General features: G+C 41.8%; 1 protein-coding gene across 1 annotated transcript in view; it reads left to right on the top strand.

Annotated features, from left to right (window-relative positions):
• Positions 1 to 21,406, top strand: part of MED1 (mediator complex subunit 1) — a 360,443-nt gene that overhangs the window by 209,200 nt on the left and 129,837 nt on the right. The window contains exons 14-15 of the mRNA XM_073608341.1: positions 9,838 to 10,039; positions 10,209 to 10,304. Coding sequence (XP_073464442.1) covers positions 9,838 to 10,039; positions 10,209 to 10,304 — 298 coding nt within the window. The remainder of the gene's footprint in view (positions 1 to 9,837; positions 10,040 to 10,208; positions 10,305 to 21,406) is intronic.

Raw genomic sequence — 21,406 nt, 5'->3', positions numbered from 1 at the left:
CGAGGGCAAATTCGTTAGTAGGGTCTTTAGACAATTTAGTGTACGTGGTCTTGTCAGAAAGAAGTCTATATGCCTCCGCGATATGGTCGTCCCTGTTTTGGACGACTATACCCCCTCCTTTGTCCGCTGATTTAATCACAATGTCAGTAGCATGAATCAAAGTATCTAATGCTTTTGTTTCTGCGACAGTGAGATTGTGAACATGAGCAGGGATGGTGGAGGAAGACTGACAGAGTTTCACAAAGTTGGCGTAGACGACCCTGTAGAAACTCTCAAGGTAGGGTCCTTTGGACTGAGCAGGGTAAAAAACAGATTTAGGTTTCAACGATGAATGTGCTATAGGGGGAGAAGTAGCCAGATGCTGCGTAAGCAGCATAAGCATATCATCTTCCTCTGTATGAGACTCCAACATATCTATGATGTCGCCATCATACTCAAACACGTCAAGGGAAGAATTAGGCTGGACACTGTAAATGGGATCAGCATTAGCTGTACTGGGTTTAGAGGATTTAGCTTGAAAGAATCTCTTAAGGGTAAGGTTTCGAATGTACCTATTGAGATCTTTAAACAACAGGAAAGGATTTGGTTTATTAATAGGGGCAAAATTTAATCCTCTGCTAAGGAGACTGATGTCTGCAGTAGAGAGTATTCGGGAGGATAAATTAAAAATCTTTATAGTTTCCGGAACTTCAGTTGGTAGATTTCTGGACTTGTTTCGTCCCCCTCTGCAACCTCTCCGGTGAACTTTCTTTTTCCCGGGTTTGTCCGAGGGGGGCTGTGAACTAAAAAAGGACAATCAGTGGACGGGGGAGAGCTTGAGATGTTGTTAGGGTTGATCTGTAAAGAAGGGGGAGACGTATGGGGGGGGAACAGAAGAGTGAACAATAGAGAAATGAGAAGTATCATTGGGATCAGATCCAGAGGAGTGCATAGCACTCGATGGACCCTCAATGTTTATTAGTCGGGTATCAATTATCTCTATGTGGGCCATATCCAGCATGGACATGCGGGATGAGTCAGCCGAGATACTAGGCTCAGTATCAGAGACACGGACTTAGGAGCCAGAGTAGCGGTGGTAATGTTCCTACCAGTGTAGGAGAGTCTATTATAAAATCTATTCAGATCGGCCAATAGATGCAGAGTTTTGGAGTTGGAAGTTTTTTTAGGAAGTGATTTATGAGTTTTGGCATGGGGCTGAGAGCAATGTCCATTCTTGTATGGAATGGACAGACTCATAAGGGGAGGGGGATGAGGTGGTGTCGTGGGGTGGGGAAGTGACTGAGTATGACTCTGTGTAGGTTTATTGGAAGACAAAAAAGGTGGTTGGGAATGAAAAGCAGGGAAAGGGCGTGTGGTTTTTTGGTCATCAGTGGGTAGTCTGTTTTTACTTTTCCAATTGAAAACGCGATCAGAATTAAAGTCGTCTAGATCCCTTTTGAATTTTCCTATCTTGGTCTTGATAACTAAATCCTCATCAGATTTAGTATTTTTCTTGAGTAGCATCAACCAAGATAGCGGGACGGTAGTGTTCTGATCAATAATCCCTTGGGCTAAAATGGTAGCCTCGGATTTAAGTTTTTCAAAAAGATGTTGTCTATGTTCCATGAGAATCTCCATCCACTTGGACGTACAGAATTCGGAAATAGTTTCCCATTCTTTGGTGTGAGTGGCATTCAAAAAAGGGCAATCCTTGGTTACCCTTAGGCCTCTAGGGGAAATTTTGGTGGATATATATTTTTCCAAAAAGAATCTGTCCCACCATTGTTAATTAAGATGTTTGATGATCCTTTCTAAATGTTTGAATTTCCCACATAATGAGTATCTTGTAGAACCTGTAAGTTTGGTATCTGCAGAGAAGATATGGCTGGGTACTAGGGTGTACAGTTCTTCTAGAACACCATACCCATGCGCCTCTATGTCCGTAAGAAAATCCATACTAAGAGAATGTTGAAATAAACATGGGTGATAAAAAAAAAAAAAAAAAAAGGAGTAGGGAGGGGGGGAACAGGGGAGAGGGAGGAGGGAAGTGCACTAAAAAATAATTTAGACAATATGTAAATCTAACCGATATACTTTATCTAAAATGATGCAATAAATCTTATGGAAAGGACTAAAACAAGGAACCAATTGTTAAATTGAGAGAATAATGATATAAAATGCAATATATAAAAAATGCAATATATAAAAAACAGGCAGTATGAATAAGATATAGGTATGCAGCACAAAAAGGCTATTTTAAAAGAACAGTAAGACAAGTAAAAGAAGGCGCAATACAAAATACCTTATATACCATTGCCTATACACACAAGGGCAGGATCCATACAAACATATATATAACATATATATGGGTGGAGTAAGAGTCATTCAAGGCAGCCGCCAGAAGGAACCAAAAAGCCAGGTCCAATATGCTAGAGAAAAACAAGGAAGAGGGGCGCCACTGAATATGTATCAGATTAAATTTATTATTAAAAAACAATATCCACTCACATGTAAAACTGAAGTGTAGATCTCGGGTACATCTCATGACACAAGATCTCATGATACTGAGCCTAGTATCTTGGCTGACTCATCCCGCATGTCCATGCTGGATATGGCCCACGTAGAGATAATTGATACCCGACCAATAAACATTGAGGGTCCATCGAGTGCTATGCACTCCTCTGGATCTGATCCCAATGATACTTCTCATTTTTCTATTGTTCACTCTTCTGTTCCCCCCCATATGTCTCCCCCTTCTTTACAGATCAACCCTAACAACATCTCAAGCTCTCCCCCGTCCACTGATTGTCCTTTTTTAGTTCACAGCCCCCCTCGGACAAACCCGGGAAAAAGAAAGTTCACCGGAGAGGTTGCAGAGGGGGACGAAACAAGTCCAGAAATCTACCAACTGAAGTTCCGGAAACTATAAAGATTTTTAATTTATCCTCCCGAATACTCTCTACTGCAGACATCAGTCTCCTTAGCAGAGGATTAAACATTGCCCCTATTAATAAACCAAATCCTTTCCTGTTGTTTAAAGATCTCAATAGGTACATTCGAAACCTTAAACCCAGTACAGCTAATGCTGATCCCATTTCCAGTGTCCAGCCTAATTCTTCCCTTGACGTGTTTGAGTATGATGGCGACATCATAGATATGTTGGAGTCTCATACAGAGGAAGATGATATGCTTATGCTGCTTACGCAGCATCTGGCTACTTCTCCCCCTATAGCACATTCATCGTTGAAACCTAAATCTGTTTTTTATGTAAGACAAAGACAATTCCATAGCTCAACTCACCAACCAGTCTGCTGACCAACCAAATTAGCCTGTCTAACCGTATGTTAAAAGCAGGGGTTTAGTTAGCACACATTTGCAAACGCATGTGAAAGCTGCAAGGCCTCGTCAAGGCACCCTGTATACTTGCAGTCCTAACACTACTAAATTTATAAGTGTCTCCACAGTGGAAGCACATGCATTGAATGGATAGGTGTAGGCAGGTGAGCCTGGAGGCGGCCCAAGCCCCCTTAAAGGGACAGGAGCATGTTACATGTTACATGTATATGCCCTCCATGTGCTCCTTACTGTGAAGGCCAGTTATGGGTGTGGGCGGTGGCCAGTGTTTTGTTACTAAATCTGTTTTTTACCCTGCTCAGTCCAAAGGACCCTACCTTGACAGTTTCTACAGGGTCGTCTACGCCAACTTTGTGAAACTCTGTCAGTCTTCCTCCACCATCCCTGCTCATGTTCACAATCTCACTGTCGCAGAAACAAAAGCATTAGATACTTTGATTTATGCTACTGACATTGTGATTAAATCAGCGGACAAAGGAGGGGGTATAGTCGTCCAAAACAGGGACGACTATATCGCGGAGGCATATAGACTTCTTTCTGACAAGACCACGTACACTAAATTGTCTAAAGACCTAAAGACCCTACTAACGAATTTGCCCTCGAAGCCAGTCATGTGGTTCAATCTGCCCTTACTAGTGGAGTCATTACCAAAATGGAAGCTTCATTTTTTCTGAAAAACTTTTACCAGGTACCTTATTTCTACCATTTGCCAAAGGTCCATAAAAATTCCACATCCCCTCCTGGCAGGCCGATTGTGGCTGCTATGGACAGTGTAACCACCGGTCTCAGCCAATACATCGATTTGTATCTACAGCCCATAGTTCAGCAACTACCATCTTTCATTAGAGATGGACTGCATTTGTTGGAGCTTCTGGCACCTTATAGGTGGGAATCTACTTATACGTGGCTTTCTCTGGACGTCACGTCCTTGTACACTTCAATCCCACACCAATTTGGCCTTCAAGCATTGGAATTTTTTCTAGCTCAAGATCCTATGCTAAATGCTAGGCAGGCTATGTTTATTTTGGAGGCCACTGATTTCTGCCTGTGTCACAATTATTTTGATTTCAATGGCGATTTCTTCTTACAGCTGCAGGGAACCGCCATGGGAGCTAATTTCGCCCCTTCATACGCTAATTTTGCCATGGACTATTGGGAGAAGAATCACATCTTGTACAACAACCCCTATTCAGCCAACATTGTATTTTTTGGGCGATACATCGACGATATTATCGTGATTTGGGATGGCCCTGTTGATTTGATTTCCCTTTTTGTAGAACATTGTAATTGTAATCCATACGGACTGGCTTTTACCCATGTTTTTGACTCCAATACTCTGATCTTTTTGGACTTGGAACTAAGCCATAGAGATGGAAGTATCATTGCCCGAAATCATACCAAACCAACGGCTGGCAATTCTTACTTGCACTTTCATAGCTGCCATTATCCCAAGTGGATTAGAAATATACCGAAAGGGCAGTTCTGTCGCCTTAGACAGAACTGCACCCGTGATATTGATTACGCTGCATCTAGTATATCTTTAAAGAAAAAATTTGCAGATAAATCATATCCTAATGATTTGGTAGATGAAGCATGCACCTACTACTCTAAAGGCAAACCCGTGAGACCCCAAAATAGCGAAATTGACCACTCCACGCGATTCATCACCACCTTCCATTTTCAATACAGGAAAATGGAAAAAATAATGAGCAAACATTGGGATATCCTATTACAGGACCCCCTTTTGAATACCATTCTTCCTACCAAACCCAGAGTCACATACCGTAAAGCTCCGAATCTAAAGAACAAAATTGCCCCCAGCAAACTACCTATCTCATCATCCAGTCAGTCCACAAACCATCCTATCACTTTAATACCTCTAGTCGGCATGTTTCAATGCAAAAAGGTGCTGTGTAAAACTTGTCCTTATATTACACATGGACAGAAATCCTTTTTTTGTAAGGGCATAACGTATCAGCTGGACCAATTTTATAACTGCTCCTCTAATTTTGTGGTGTATGCCCTTACTTGCCCCTGCGGTCTCATTTATGTGGGCCGAACCATCTGCCCTCTGAGACAGCGATTCCGACAACATCGCCGACTCATAGAGGGGGGGAAGGACATGCACAGTGTCCCGCGACATTATGCAGAATTCCATAAAAAATCCACCACTGGCCTCCGTGTGTGGGTTATTGAACACATTCCTGAATGTTTCACTGCAGCAGAACGTTTCAAAAAGCTTTGTGCCAGGGAGACTTTTTGGATCTATACTCTCGATGTTCTTTCGCCTGGTGGCCTTAACGAGAGTATAGAAATTTCTACTGTTTTATAAAGGTTTTATTAAAGTTTTTTTAAAGATCAGATATCTTCCTATACACCATTTTTATATAGATGTGTGTGTGTGTTCACACACATACATTAACTCTTTTTTATTTTTCCTTTAGATAATATATTCATATTCTGCCTTCTAGATTGTGCTACCTTTAGATATTGATATTGTGTGTGGTTTTATTACTATTATTGAACCACTAATAACCTACTTTTTAGATATGAACTACAAAATATGGGTATACTCTATATGAGCCCCTCCACCCAATATGTCTAATAAACATTTATTTAATTTTATTTTTATATGAGCCCCTCCACCCAACATGTCTAATAAACATGTATTTAATTTTATTTTTATAGTCCCAATATGTCTGGAGTTCAGAATACATACAGTATATTCATTATCATTACATCATTTTTTAATTTATTATTTTATTATTTCTTTATTATTTACCATCATTTAGACTATCTCATAATACCATTTATATTCATTTACTCCCCAGCTAGGGATGTTTATTCCATAACCGTTATATACTTTTTTTAAATATATTTTCATTTTAAATAATTGTAGCCTTCTCATCCAACATCCTTCACTCGATACCACATACTTTACTCCCAGGGCAAATGCGTCCTTTGGTTTCATCCAATTATGTATGCAGAAATATCTGCTTTTTTTTTCCTCTCCATTCTTACCATCAGTACCTGTAATATTCATTGTTTTATAGTATCATGCAGTTCTGGTTTACAACATCATTTATTAGTCTTTATCTCATTGTATGTCCGTTTTGGTGTTTCTTTTTATCTTTACCAATGTGTATTGAATGCTCCTCATCATGGCCCCTCCCCCTGATGGACTATATAATATCCTTGTCTAACATCACTCCCCTATGCTTGACAAAGGAGTGCCGCTATCTCCTCCATCGATAGCGAGCTATCTCGGAAACGCGTCGCACAGGAGTGACGTCACAGCTCGGCGCCACAGTGTTTGCGATCCAAGCCTCGTTCTGGCTCCGATCATACAGCCGTGCTTTACTTCCATCACGGACGCCGGACGAGACCTTGGGACACACCGCTCTACACTTTGGTACCAGCCTGGACGCCCTCACCCTCTTCTCCTGGAACCCACACCATCCTAGACGGCTCCCCTGCTCTCCTGCTTGTGGTGTGCTTAGGGACTACAAAATTGGCTCAGTACAGCTCATCTTCAGCCTATGAGAGGTGATGTTAGTGCATTCGGACTTGCTGCCACTTGTAGTCCTCCGCTCCTTCTTGTGTCATGAGATGTACCTGAGATCTACACTTCAGTTTTACATGTGTGTGGATATTGTTTTTTAATAATAAATTTAATCTGATACATATTCAGTGGCGCCCCTCTTCCTTGTGTTAGTGCTACAGAGATGGTTGTTCTCTGAAATGCTGGAGCTCTGTCAGAGTGACCATAGGGTTCTTGGTTACCTCCCTGACTAAGGCCCTTCTTCCCCGATCGCTCAGTTTGGCCAGGCAGCCCACTCTAGGAAGAGTCCTGGTGGTTCCAAACATCTTCCATTTACGCATAGTGGAGGCCACTGTGCTCATTGGGACCTTCAATGGTGCAGACATTTTTCTGTATCCTTCCCCAAATCTGTGCCTCAATACAATCCTGTCTCTGAGGTCTACAGACAATTCCTTGGACTTCATGACTTGGTTTGTGCCTTTCCAAATCATGTCCTATTAACTGAATTTACCACAGGTAGACTCCAATTAAGTTGGAGAAACATCTCAAGGATGATCAGTGGAAACAGGATGCAGATGAGCTCATTTTTGAGTGTCATGGCTGAAAATACTTATGTAATTTTTTAGCTTTTTATTTTTAATAAATTTGCAAAGATTTCAAACAGACTTCTTTCACATTGTCATTATGGGGTATTGTTTGTATAATTTTGAGGAAAATAATTTAATCCATTTTGGAACAGGCTTTAACATAACAAAATGTGGAAAAAGTGAACTGCTGGGAACACTTTTCAGATGCTCTGTATCATGCATGCATAGCAAGATGTTTTAGAATAATAGCAACTTCATTTTGTGTTTTGCGCTGAAAAGGGAAGGGGGGTGTGGAGGCGCCAACTCTGCTGACACTGTTATATGGTGAAGGTGTAATACATACACTTACTGGTAAGTCAGTTCAGATGATGTGGCGATGTCCATCAGGGGTTCTGTTGTCCTGGGATGTGCTGGTGTGCAGGCTTCACTGGCAGTCCTTCTTCACCTCTCCTGTCCACCACTGACATCACTTCCACTTCCGGGTTCCAGGGTGGTTAGCGTGGAGCTTCCACACACTGGACACTGCTGTTAAGCCTCTCTCAGCCAGGAACCAACATCCCCTGAGGTGAAGGACTGCCAGTGAAGCCTGCACACCAGCACATCCCAGGACAACATAACCCCTGATGGACATCCCCACCCCATCTGAACTGACTTACCAGTAAGTGTATGTATTACACCTTCACCATATAACAGTGTCAGCAGAGTTGGCGACTCCACACCCCCCTTCCCTTTTCAGTGCTATGCTCACAGAGGCTATGGACACCCTCTGAGGACAGCTGCCTCCTCCCCCCCCCCTTTTTTTGTTCTAACATTCATGTTCTATCAGAACCATCAATATACAATTGCATTCCTGACATCACAAAATCTGAGTGCCGGAAAACCTTTCTTCTTCAAACCTCATTTTGTGTTTTCACTAAATAGCCATAACATTTCTTTTTTTGTGCACCAAAATGCAATTCTGTTGGAAATACTGATAATATTAGCGCTGGTGGTCTGGTGCTGGTTATTCTCAGCAGGAGTTTTATGATAAATAAAAATAAACAGGAGTTTCACGCTTAGGAATAAAAAGAACTGCTGCCTCCCCAAAACAGACTTCACGAATGAAATCAACCTAAGAAATATATGAAAAAAGGGGAATTGGCGCTGTTCTGCGTGGCAAACTATAAAGGTCTATATGTGATGGGAGCCTCACACGTGTGGTAAAAGGATAAGTATCCCAAAGTGACAAACCGTGTATGGGCTAAAGGGTAAAGTCCAGCAAGGAAACACATAAAATATTAATAAATGGGTATACTATTAGTTTAGTACAGTCCAGATATGGTATAAATACCCAATAAACGTGAAAACCATACATATACTGTATATACCCAATAACTATGTGAACAAGTAATAATTGCAATATGGTGATCCTTAAAGTTATAAATAGTGTACTAAAATGTAGATAATTATTGTGCAAGCGACATAATCCAATACAAATTAGTTGTAAAATGTCCATAAACTGCGCAAAATCACAGAATAATATAGTCAATATAAAGAATATATATAGTGCGCAAAAACAAATAATGAATAAAACAAAACCGAAAAATCCCAGAGTGACTTGGTGCGAACTCAGAAAAATATATAACTCAAAAATATTTTTTGTATGCGTAAAAGTAGTGCCCGTCTATTTCCAGTTATCAGTGCCAAAAAAAATATATAAGTGACTTTTCGTACTCCCCTCTTATATTTGCACTCACCAGAGCGCCTTACCCCTGTAGGGGTGAAAGGCGTTAGAATGGGATATGATCCTATCCCTACTGGGCCAATCCCATGTCTTTTTCTGTTTTATTTTATTCATTATTTGTTTTTGCGCACTATATATTTTCTTTATATTGACTATATTTTTCTGTGATTTTGCGCAGTTTATGGACATTTTACACCTCGTTTGTATTGGATTATGTTGCTTGCACAATAATTTATCTACATTTTAGTACACTATTTAGAAATTTCTGGATCATCATATTGATATTATTTGTTCACATAGATATTGGGTATATATATGTATTGTTTGCACATTTATTGGGTATTTATACCATATCTGGGCTGTACTAAACTAATAGTATACCCATTTATTAATATTTAATGTGTTTCCTTGCTGGATTTTACCCTTTAGCCCATACACAGTTTGTCACTTTGGGACACTTATCCTTTTACCACACGTGTGAGGCTCCCATCACATGTTGACATTCTTAGTTTGCCATGCAGAACAGCGCCAATTCCCCCTTTTTCATATATTTCTTAGGAATTTTATGATGCCTAATATGATTCAGCAACTGTATATATTCTTCACCGAATGATTAAAGAATAAGCTAATCAAAATAGAACATTTCCTTTCAGTCTCTTCCAGGTCAACAGCATTGCTACTTCCTCAATAAAGACGCTCCCCTCCCTGATGGTAGGTGTCTGCAGGGTACGCTGCTGACTAAGATCCCATTCCAGCACCCTGGACGTGTTCCCACTATCCTGAACCTTATCAGGCATCAAATGGCTTGCAACACCCTAATTGGAAGTTGTGTGAAGCGCACCATTATAAAGGAAGGTAGGGGCTTTTTTCTTTGACTAATCACTGTACTTAAGGATTATCATATGAAGTATTATCCCTGCTCCCTAATTTTTTACCTAAATGATCTTTGAATTGTGTAGTTGGAGTACACTTATGTGCCAGTAGACCTCAACTGATTATATGCTTATTTCTTTTTCTTTTTCAGACTGCCCTAACCTTTTGCAATTTGAGGTTTCCCCTCTGTCTGACTCTTGCATCAGCATTTCTTTTCAGCATCCTGTCAATGACTCCTTAGTGTCTGGTAAGTTCACTAGTCATAGAAGGATAATAAAACAAAACAACAAAAACAATCACTGCGCTAAACCAGATATGGTACCAAAACAAGAATGTGTCTGAAAAGTGAAGCAATGAAAAATATTAATGCACGTGTTGAGTTGCCGTTAATCACTGACATGTGTTCCCACATCAAATCATATATATATATATATAAACAAAATCACCTCATAAATCCATAAAAGGCATGAAAATTATTTTATAAATAATTACCATATACACAATTCATATAAGTGATCATAAAATAAAATACAAAACAATCCTACAATACTAAATTCATATAGTTATTAAAATACATATATCTATACACAACCACCTAAAATGTATAATAACACTCAATGATGAATAAATGGGTGAATTTAATTAAATTACACCCTTTGACGTGTTTTGTCATGTGGTGACATCCTGAGGAAGTCGCTGTACCACGTGACGAAATGTATCAGTGGGGTAACCATGTGACGTCATCACACCCGGATGTTGGCAAGCGGCCATTTTAAGATATCTGTCATGGATGTCCTTGCTTAAGGGGGGGAACTATATATGGATTTTAAACTGGGGGTTTCTATCCAGTGCACTGGATTAAAGAGTGCGCTTTCTTTGTGAGCAATAATCTTTCTTGGATAATAAGAGATCAGCATGTTTGGCATATTACACTATGGGAGTTTTTTTTTTTTTTTTTTTTTATCCCTTTCTGGAGTGGAGTGAGACCTGTTTCCTTTACCCCTGGAATATTGCTGCAGTGTTTTACCAAGGAATCTAGGAAGGTCATGTTTGACTTGACCTTTGTGTGGGTCTTTCTGTGAGGTAAGAGGCAGCGTGAACAGGTGGTGGATCACGTCCTTCTGCACATGCATTTATATTGAAGCACGCATGTTTTTGATGCATTTTATTATGGTTTACACTGATAGCTAAATTTGGCTATACTCAGAGCACACAGCCAAATCTCCAATTTCTAATGAAACAATTTTGTCTAATGATATAAATACATCTCACCTTTTGATCGTATGCCATCCTCTGGTGTGTGCCCCATTCCCCACAAACAGACATCAGCTCCTTCTTACATTCTCATCCCAGCAAGACTGAATCCCACAGCCCTCAGTCTGCCTCTTTTATTCAAAGACAACAAAAGCAATCACAAACAGGAGGCCCTGGCCCCAACAGCCAATCGCTGACCTCACAGGATAAGACCAAACAAGGATATGACCAAACAAGGATATGAGTTTATACAACAACCAAATGACGATGACTAGAGTTCCTTGTGGATGGGAGATTATCTGCATGTGTACGTCATGGCACCCCAAATATGCTGATCAGACATACCGGGGTGACAAGAGCAAACAACCGCTAAACCGATAATGTCTTTGCAGAGCGAACACACCCCCACCAGACGATCGTTCTGTGCATTGCACAGGGCCCCTTTGCTGGCGGACATGTCTTCTCTCCACAAACACCTCTCTCCAAACACCAGGAAGTTTTCCACTACCTAACAGGTCTCAACCAGTGTCAGTCAGCCCCAGTCAGCTCTTTAGAGCGGGCTGCGAGAGAACAGACACTGGGAGACTCTTATGACAATACATTAATATCCCGCAACAACACATAATATTGGTGGACTTTTACATGATTTATATAATTTGTATTAATTGTTTTATTCACCCATTTATTTATCATGGAGTGTTTTTAGATGTTTTAGGAGGTTATGTATATATAATTTTTATTCACTATATGAATTTAGTGTTGTGGGATTGTTATGTATTTTATTTTGTGATCACTTAATATGAATTGTGTATATGGTAATTATTTATAAGATCATTTTTATGTCTCTTATGGATTCATGAGGTGATTTTGGTTGCACTGCACTATTTGTTTATATATGGTCATGGAAGGATCCCTGCAGTCTTTTTTTTTTTTTTTTTCTTTATCTTTTGGAAAATAAAGGGATCTGTGTTTTTATAATTAAACATTTAGCTATTTGGAACAGAAAGGAAAGGGAAGTTACCAATAACAATGTTATCAAAGCAGTGCCTCTGATCTCCTGGACACGCTGTGGCTGGGAGAGTGATGGAGGCTATTATGCTAAGGCAGACTGAAACGCGGAGCTTCTGCGGGGGACAAGCTGTGACAATGCTCCTACAAGGAGCATGGTGACAGCGATCCCAGTGGCAGGAGCCGCCGAAGAGCGCGGGTGGAGTATAAGGAGTGCAGTGACATCTGTCCTAGCGGCGGGGGATGCCAAAGGAAGTAGGTGGAGTGCACTGGGACAAAGAACCCAGTCGGGGTGGAGCCCTGCGGGGTCTGCTGGAGGTGAAAGCAGGCAAACCCTGGAAGCTGAGTTAAGAGGTAATTGAAAGCATTGAGCACTGAAGGTTGTGAGAAACTGTGAGTATTGTGAGCAACTGTGAGTATTGTACTGAGGACTGAGTATTGGGAGCTTTGTTTGCTGCAGACTGAGTACTGGGAGCATTGTGAGCTGAGGACTGAGTATTGGGAGTATTGTCTACTGAGGACTGAGTACTGGGAGCATTGTGAGCTGAGGCCTGAGTACTGGTAGCATTATGAGCAGGAGGAGAGGACACTGGGGGCCACGTGTTCAGGAAGCAAGAGGAAAGGAAGCTGGTGACCGTGTAACCAGGAAGCAGAAGGAGCAGACGCTGGAGGCCAAGAAGCAGGAGTAGAGGATGCCGGGGGCTGTGAGATCAGGGAGCAGGGGGAGAGGATGTCGGAGGCCATGTGACCAGAAAACAAGAGGAGAGGATGCTGGGGATGTGAGATCAGGGAGCAGGGGGAGTGAATTCCGGGGGCTGCATCTTCAGAAAGCAGGAGGTGAGGACGCCGGGGGCTACAAAATCAGGAAGCAAGAGGGAAGGACTCCGGGGGCCGAGTGATCAGGGAAGAGGAAGAGAAAACGCTGGGGTTCATTTGATCAGGGAACAGCAGGAGAGGATGCCGGGGGCTGTGTGATCATTGAGCAGGAGAGGCCACCAGGGACTGTGATCAGGGAGCAGGGGGAGAGAAAGCCGGGGCCCGTTTGACCAGAGTATAGGAAGAGAGCACGCCCTTTCTGTGTGATGAGTGAGATTACTACTAAATTGTTCAGAGTAAAATTTCTAATCCTTTAGGAGTATCCCCATTAAATTAGTAGGTACGATGTCCAGTGGGTATGGTGGTGTGACTTGGTGCACATCATGTGACATGTTACGTGGCTGTATGGCAGCCGGAAGTGACGCTCATGCACCACCAGAAGTGACGTTCCGTGTGTTATGAACAGTGGGTCGGGTGAGAATTAACACATACCTTATGTCCGCCGCAACTGGGTAATTCTGGCATTTTTACCAAATTAATGCGATTTAAAATCTACCTATTTGTGTAAGTGCAATACCTTTGGGCTATATGTTTTAATAAATGTGTTTGATGGTTTGACGATATCACACTATCTGGAGTTTTATTTCCTCCACATATTGCCTTACTTTGGAACATGTATTGATGGAATTCACGTAAACCCTAAGGTGGTTAAGTGCTCATATGCCAAAACATGAGAATGTTAGGCAACACCTAAAGGTGAGTTTACATCCAACTGAGGAGTGGAGACACGTTTGCTCACGCGGTGTGGTGTCGGATCATTTTATCAACTGGCGACTCATAGATTCTTTTTCAGCAAGCTCATATATAGACTATTTGCTGTTTTGCACATTATCACAGTTTGGTGTGTAATTTAATATGTTCTGGGTATATATTTGGTACCTTCAGCGCTACTGTTTACCTTTATACATTATATATTTGGTAGATTTTTTATATGCTTTATTCTTTGTAAGTGGCTGCTTGAGTATAGATATATTTCTATCTATCTGTGGCTCAATGTATAGATCCCAATTGAGGGCACTTTAGGAGATCTTGGTTTTACATCATGTGACATGTATGCAATTCTTGAGCAGCTGTTCGAGGGCAAATACTGCTGCACAAAATGTGAGCAGGTTGTTTCCTTGGAAACTCAGGTCCTGAATCTAAGGAACCAGCTGGCAATAATGCGAAGCAGCGCAAACCTGAAAGCAAGTTTGGACTGTACCCAACTACTTGTTAGGTGCTTGCAGGGGCCAGTACAGAGGTGGGTGGAGATTCGGAGGTGCAGGCATCGGAACAGAGAAGTTGGATAACAGTCAGACGGGGTATAAGGAAAAGTGTTAGGGAGGCCAGTTCTGAACTGACACATCCCAATAAATACGCCTTGGAGTGGCATTGCTGGAATAGAGAGACTAACTTAGCTACCAGAGGAACACATCCTCTAGTGAGTATGGGAGCAAGGCTAAAAGTAAGGATAGGCAGATTTTGGTGGTAGGTAATTCAATTATTAAATAGATAGGGCAACCTGACACAAAGTCTGTGATTGCTGAACAGTATGTTGTTTACCAGGTGCTTGGGTTTGGCACATAGCAGATCAAATGGACAGATTGTTGGGAGAGACTGGGGAGGACCCAGCTGTCATAGTACACATTGGTACCATTGACAAAGTTTGAGGAAGGTGGAGCATTCTAAAAAATTATTTCGGGGACTTAAAGAGGAACTGCAGTCTGCTCACATAATTTGTAATAACAAACATCTGTGCCTTTCTGAAGCTTCCCTCCAACAACTTTGCATGTTATTTTATATATACTGTGATTCTGCACTTGCCAAATATGCTGCAGAAATCTCCCTCCACTGAGTCTGGCTGCATCCATTTTAACTATGGCTAGCTGAAGCAGCTGCCTGTTCACTCGGATTTACACAGACACACAGAGGCACACCTCCAGCTCTGCAGCTCTCATTGGCCCTCTTCCTGGCAAACCCACGAGAGAGAGAGAGAGCTGTGCATGATGTCATAAGCCTAGGCTTTTTATCAGACAAGAAACAGGAAGTGGGCTGTATAAGGTATTTAGTGGCAGAAAAAAAATGTTTTACTATCCAAAGTTAAAATAAAAAGGCCAGAAGATTTAATAGATGGAAAGATGAAAAAAAATGACTGAAGTTCCGTTTTAAGAGCAGTATTGAAGAGGAGGACCTCCAGGGTGATATTCTCGGAATTATTACCTGTACCTCGAGGCACACCAGGGAGGCAGCAAGAACTTAGGGAAGTTAACAAGTGGCTGAGGAATTGGTCCAGTAAGGAGGGTTTTGGGTTCCTGGAGAACCAGCTCTATAGCAGATGGGCTGCAACCTACATGGGGAGAGTGCAGCTCTGTTGGGGGAGAAAAAAGCCAAAAAGTCAGAAGGACTTTTAAACTGGGAGGTGGGGGGGTGAGGGATCGCGAAAGCCATAAGTGAGCAAAGGTCAGAGGATGATGCTTGAGCCACTAGTGGTAGTATAACCAGTATGCTGAAACCAAGGGATGGTAGGCTGGCAGAGCACAAGTGCAGAATATCTAAGGGTCCTTTCACACTGGGACGGTTTGCAGGCGCTATTGCGCTAATAATAGCGCCTGCAAACCGACTCGAAAGTGCCGCTGCTTTAATTCCAGTGTGAAAGCCCCGAGGGCTTTCACACTGGAGCGGTGCGCTGGCAGGATGGGAAAAAAGTCCTGCCAGCAGCATCTTCTGAGCGGTGAAGGAGCGGAGTGTATACCACTCCTGCCCATTGAAATGAATGGGACGGCGCGGCTATACGGCCGGCAAAGCGCCTCTGCAGAGGTGCTTTGAGGTGGTTTTAACCCCTTCGCGGCTGCTAGCAGGGGGGTAAAACTGCCCCGCTAGTGGTCCAATACCGACGGTAAAGCGCCGCTTACAATAGCGGCGCTTTACCGCGACAACGCCCCCACCCCAGTGTGAAAGGGGCCTAAGGATAAACTAATTTGCGCTCATACAAAACTGCAAGGCATGTGCACAAATGCTAGAAGTCTAGTTAATAAAATGGAAGAGCTGAAGCCGCTTGAGCAGAAGGAGAATTTTGAATTTATAGGAATAACTGAAATTTGATTTGACAGCTTACATGACTGGCTAGCAACTCTCCAAGGGTATTCCTTGTATCGGAGGGACAGGGAGGGTAAAAGAGGGGAAGGGGTGTGTCTGTATATTAAGGATGAGTTATTATTATTATTATACAAGATTTAAATACAGCTTGCACAGCGCTTTAACCACCTCAGCCCCAGAAGAATTTACCCCCTTCCTGACCAGAGCACTTTTTGCGATTCGGCACTGCGTCGCTTTAACTGACAATTGCGCGGTCGTTCGACATGGCTCCCAAACAAAATTGACGTCCTTTTTTTCCCACAAATAGAGCTTTCTTTTGGTGGTATTTGATCGCCTCTGCGGTTTTTATTTTTTGCGCTATAAACAAAAATAGAGCGACAATTTTGAAAAAACGCATTATTTTTTACTTTTTGCTATAATAAATATCCCCCAAAAATATATAAAAAAAAACTATTTTTTTCCTCAGTTTAGGCCGATACGTATTCTTCTACATATTTTTGGTAAAAAAAATCGCAATAAGCGATTGATCGGTTTGCGCAAAAGTTATAGCGTTTCCAAAATATGGGATAGTTTTATGGCATTTTTGTTAATAATTTTTTTTTATTATTTAAATGGCGGCGATCAGCGATTTTTATTGTGACTGCGACATTATGGCGGACACATTTTTGGGACCATTGTCATTTATACAGCAATCAGTGCTATAAAAATGCACCGATTCCTGTGTAAATGACACTGGCAGTGAAGGGGTTAACCACAAGGTGGCAGTGTAGGGATTAAGTGTGTCCTAGTGGCGTGTTTCTAACTGGGGGGGGGGAGTGGCTACATGCTACATGTCACTGATCTCTGCTCTGATGACAGGGAGCAGAGATCGAGTGACACTGTCACTAGGCAAAACGGGGATATGCTGTTTACATGAGCAACTCCTCGTTCTTCCTCCCTGTGAGGCGATCGCGGGTATCCCCGCAGCGATCGAGTCTGCAGGACCCACGACCCGACTCACGGAGCTTGGCGCGGGCCTCCTCTTAATGGGCAACGTACAGGTATGTGGTTTTGCCTGTACGAGCTCTTTTTTGATGCAGTATATCTGCGTGAGGCGGTCGGCAAGCGGTTAAACATGAGGGCAGACAGTACAGTTACAATACAATTCAATACAGGAGGAATCAATGTGAGGGACGACATCGCTAATGCGGCAAGAGAGGAAGGTGGAATCAAAGATTCAAAGGGAAGTTATACATGGGAAATTATTAGTTGGGCATATGCTACAGGCCCCCTAACCTGAAAGATGAGTCTGACCTCCTGTCACAGTTAGAATTGGCGGCGAGGCAGGGCAATGTTATCATAATTGGGGCTCGCCATTTCTTAAATGTCTTGCAGGACAATTTTGTGTCTCAATTGGTAGATGCCCCGGCTAGAAATAATGCACTGCTAGATCCACATATTACAAATAAAACTGATCTGAGGTGAATATAATGGACTATTTGGGTAACAGCAATCACAGAGTTAATCACATTCAAAGTAAACCATAGTAAAAGGGGGTACAAGGCACAAAAACACTGATTTTTAAGAGAGAGGATTTTTCTAAACTGCGCTCAATACTACAAGACATTTAATGGGGTCAAATCCTAGAAACACTGATCACTGAGGAAAAATGGGAGTGCCTTAAGAACATATTAAATAAAGGTATTCTCCAGTGTATTGCAATAGACAACACATTTAAAAGGTTAAATTTGGATGGCTAAACTCTAACTTAAACAGGTTTATAAAAAAAAAAGGCCTTTAACTACTTGCCGATGTACTGTGGCAGGTCAGCTCTATTGCACAAAATGACGTACCTGTTCGTCATTTTGTGCAATAGACACTGAGGGCGTGCACACTGATTGGACAGAGTCGGAGCTAATCAGCGGGTCCGGCAGACTCCATGTCCACCTGCCACCCGCGATTGTTTCAGAGTGAGGTAAGGCAGATCGCCGTTCTGATAGGGGAGAAGATAGAGATCTTATGTTCCTGCTAAACAGGAACACAGATCTGTCTTCATCCAGTCAGACAATCTCCTACACAGTTAGCAAGCACCCCCTAGGGACACACCTAAAGGGGTTGTAAACCCTCGTGTTTTTTCACCTTAATGCATCCTATGCATTAAGGTGAAAAAACACCTGGCAGCGACCGCCCCCCCGTTTCACTTACCTGAGCCCTGGAATTTCCCACGGCGGAGACACGCTCTTCCTCTGCCTGTGGGTTCTCGGCTCTTAATTGGATAGATTGATGGCAGCGCAGCCATTGGCTCCCACTGCTGTCAATCAAATCCAATAATGCAGCGCCTGGGGGTGGGGCTGAGTTCGGCATTCTGCATCTATGGACGCAAATGCTGGACTCGGGAGTGCTTCTCCTAGGGGGTTATACAATGCGGGGAGGAGCTACCAATGCCGCCGGGGGACCCAAGAAGAGGATAATCGGGGCCACTCTGTGCAAAACGAACTGCACAGTGGAGGTAAGTATGACATGTTTGTTATTTAAAAAAAAAAACTTGAAGCTTTACAATCACTTTAACCCTTTGATCGCCCCTAATGTAAACCCCTTTACTTCCAGTGTCATTAGTACAGTAACAGTGCATATTCCCAAAAAAGGTGTCCGATTTGTCCGCCACAATGTCCCGCCAAAAATCACTGACTGCTAACACTAGAAAAATAAATAAATAAAAATGCCATAAATATATCCTATACTTTGTAGACGCGATAACTTTTGCGCAAACCAATCAGAATACACTTATTGGGATTTTTTTTACAAAAAATATGTAGCAGAATACATATTAGCCTAAATTGATGAAGAAATTACATTTTTTACATTTTTTTATTATTGGATGTGTTTTATAGCAGAAAGTAAAATAAAGTTTTTTTTTTTTCAAAATTGTCGCTCTTTTTTTGTTTATAGCGCAAAAAATAAAAACCGCAGTGGTGATCAAATACCACCAAAAAGAAGCTGTATTTGTCAGTTAAATTGTCAGTTAAGCTAACACAGTGCTGTATCGCAAAAAACGGCCTGCAATAAGAAATGTAAGAGTGCAATCAGGGCGGGTAAAATAGATTTCTATCTTCTCCCCTGTCAGAACGGCGATCTGCCTTGTTTATCACTGTTCTGCCTCGCTCGGGAACAATTGCGGGTGACCCACTTATTGGTTACCCCTCTGTCCAATCAGTGCACGCGCCCCCAGTGTCTATTGCACAAAATGACGTACAGGTATTCGTTTATCCTTGGGGTTTTTTTTTTTTTAAATCTTCTCTGCTATGTGCCTCTTGTGATCTATTTTACCCGCCCTGATTGCGCTCTTACATTTCTTATTGTATTCCTTGAAGTTTTGAAATACCAACAATGACCCCTCGGCCTTATATTTCTTAACCACTTCAGCCCCGGAAGGTTTTACCCCCTTAATGACCAGGCCATTTTTTGCGATATTGCACTGTTACTTTAACTGACAATTGTGCCGTCGTTTGGCACTCTACCCAGATAAATATATTAACAGTAAGAAAGTGAAGTCAGAGCATATTGGCCCCATAAAAGAAGATCAGGGAAGCTGGTTAAAAATCACAAGCAGTAGGCAACTGTACTAAATGCATTCTTCTCCTCAGTTTTTACAAAGAAAAAGCAGGGATATAACAACCATGACAGTATTGTTCGTAACATGTCACAGAATGTACCCTTGTAGCTAACAGAAGCCGGTGTCCATAATAGACTTGAAAAATTTAACACAAATAATTCACCAGGACCGAATGCCTTTCTTGCAAGAGTCCTTAACCACCTCAATACTGGGCACTTTCACCCCCTTCCTGCCCAGGCCATTTTTTAGCTTTCAGCGCTGTCGCAGTTTGAATGACAATTGTGCAGTCATGCAACACTGTACCTAAATACATTTTTTTTTTTTTTATAATTTTCTTCACACAAATAGAGCTTTCTTTTGGTAGTATTTAATCACTGCTGGGATTTTTATTTTTTACGAAAAAAAAAAAGAAAAAAAGACCAAAAAATTTTGAAAAAAAAAAGTTTTTCTTAGTTTCTGTCAGTAAATTTTGTAAATACCGTAAGTAAATTTTCTCCTTCACTGATGTGCACTGATGAGGCTACAGTGGTGCAAAAACCGGAAATGGAAAAAACCCGTAAGTGAACAAAAAATGTGTGTGAAACACACACTAAAAAGTGCACTTAAAGGGTGTGCTTTAGTCCACCCCCGAAGGAGTAGGACCTCTACCTTGATCCCCCGGGATGCAAGGCTCCTGACAGGGACTAAGCTTTACAATGGGCTGCCTTGCCAGAAGGCCGGGCAGACATCCTTCTTCTAGGTCAGCCGAAGTCGACCATCGAATACTTGGTCGAAGGGCTCTCTCAAAGAGCGCCCCCCCAGAGGCAGGGGAGGAAGGAACCTTGCGGCCACACATCCTCCCCCTAGATGTCAGGGCAAGCCTAAGGACTCACACCCTTCATCCGTGAGAAAACACACACAAAAGTGAAAGTGACAAACGTGGTAGAAAAATAAATAGAAAATAATAAAGTGGCCATGCAATGGTGCACTGGTCGGGCCATGGGAACCAGATATTATAGCAGACCATACAAGACTAGCCGGCAATAGCTTGTATGAGAACTCTTTATTGAAAACTCACACAGAAGTTATATACCACACCAGGTCCAGGTGAGCCTGGTTACATTATTGTGTGCAAAGGAAATTGTATACAGGAATATAATTAACATAACTAAGAAACAACCAACATAAACTATGCAAATTCACCTCTAGCAACTAATAGCTTGCAGTGATATAATTAACTTGAGCTAGTTACTGGTCACTTAAACCAGCTTAGGTGACTAGACTATTTGGCCCCTACAATACTGAATACAAAGTACTGTACAATACACATTATTACAAGTATAAACACATATATGAGAAGACAGACAGAACAATTAACACAATTAACAATGGGAAAGGCATACTTAACAGAATTACCCATAACACCCTAAAAAACAGACTATAGCAGGAGACCACCAGCATCAGGTGGCTTGCTGATTATATTAACATCTGCTATGAGTTTCACAGTCTTATAAAGTGGAATTCATTTATCTTCATAGATTTCTGAAGGGATATTGTTGATAAAT

The sequence above is a fragment of the Aquarana catesbeiana genome, linkage group LG12 (assembly GCF_042186555.1).
Source record: "Aquarana catesbeiana isolate 2022-GZ linkage group LG12, ASM4218655v1, whole genome shotgun sequence".
Taxonomy (NCBI): Eukaryota; Metazoa; Chordata; class Amphibia; order Anura; family Ranidae; genus Aquarana; species Aquarana catesbeiana.
The sequence above is the reverse complement of the archived record's forward strand: the minus strand, read 5'-3'. Positions and strand labels throughout refer to the sequence as shown.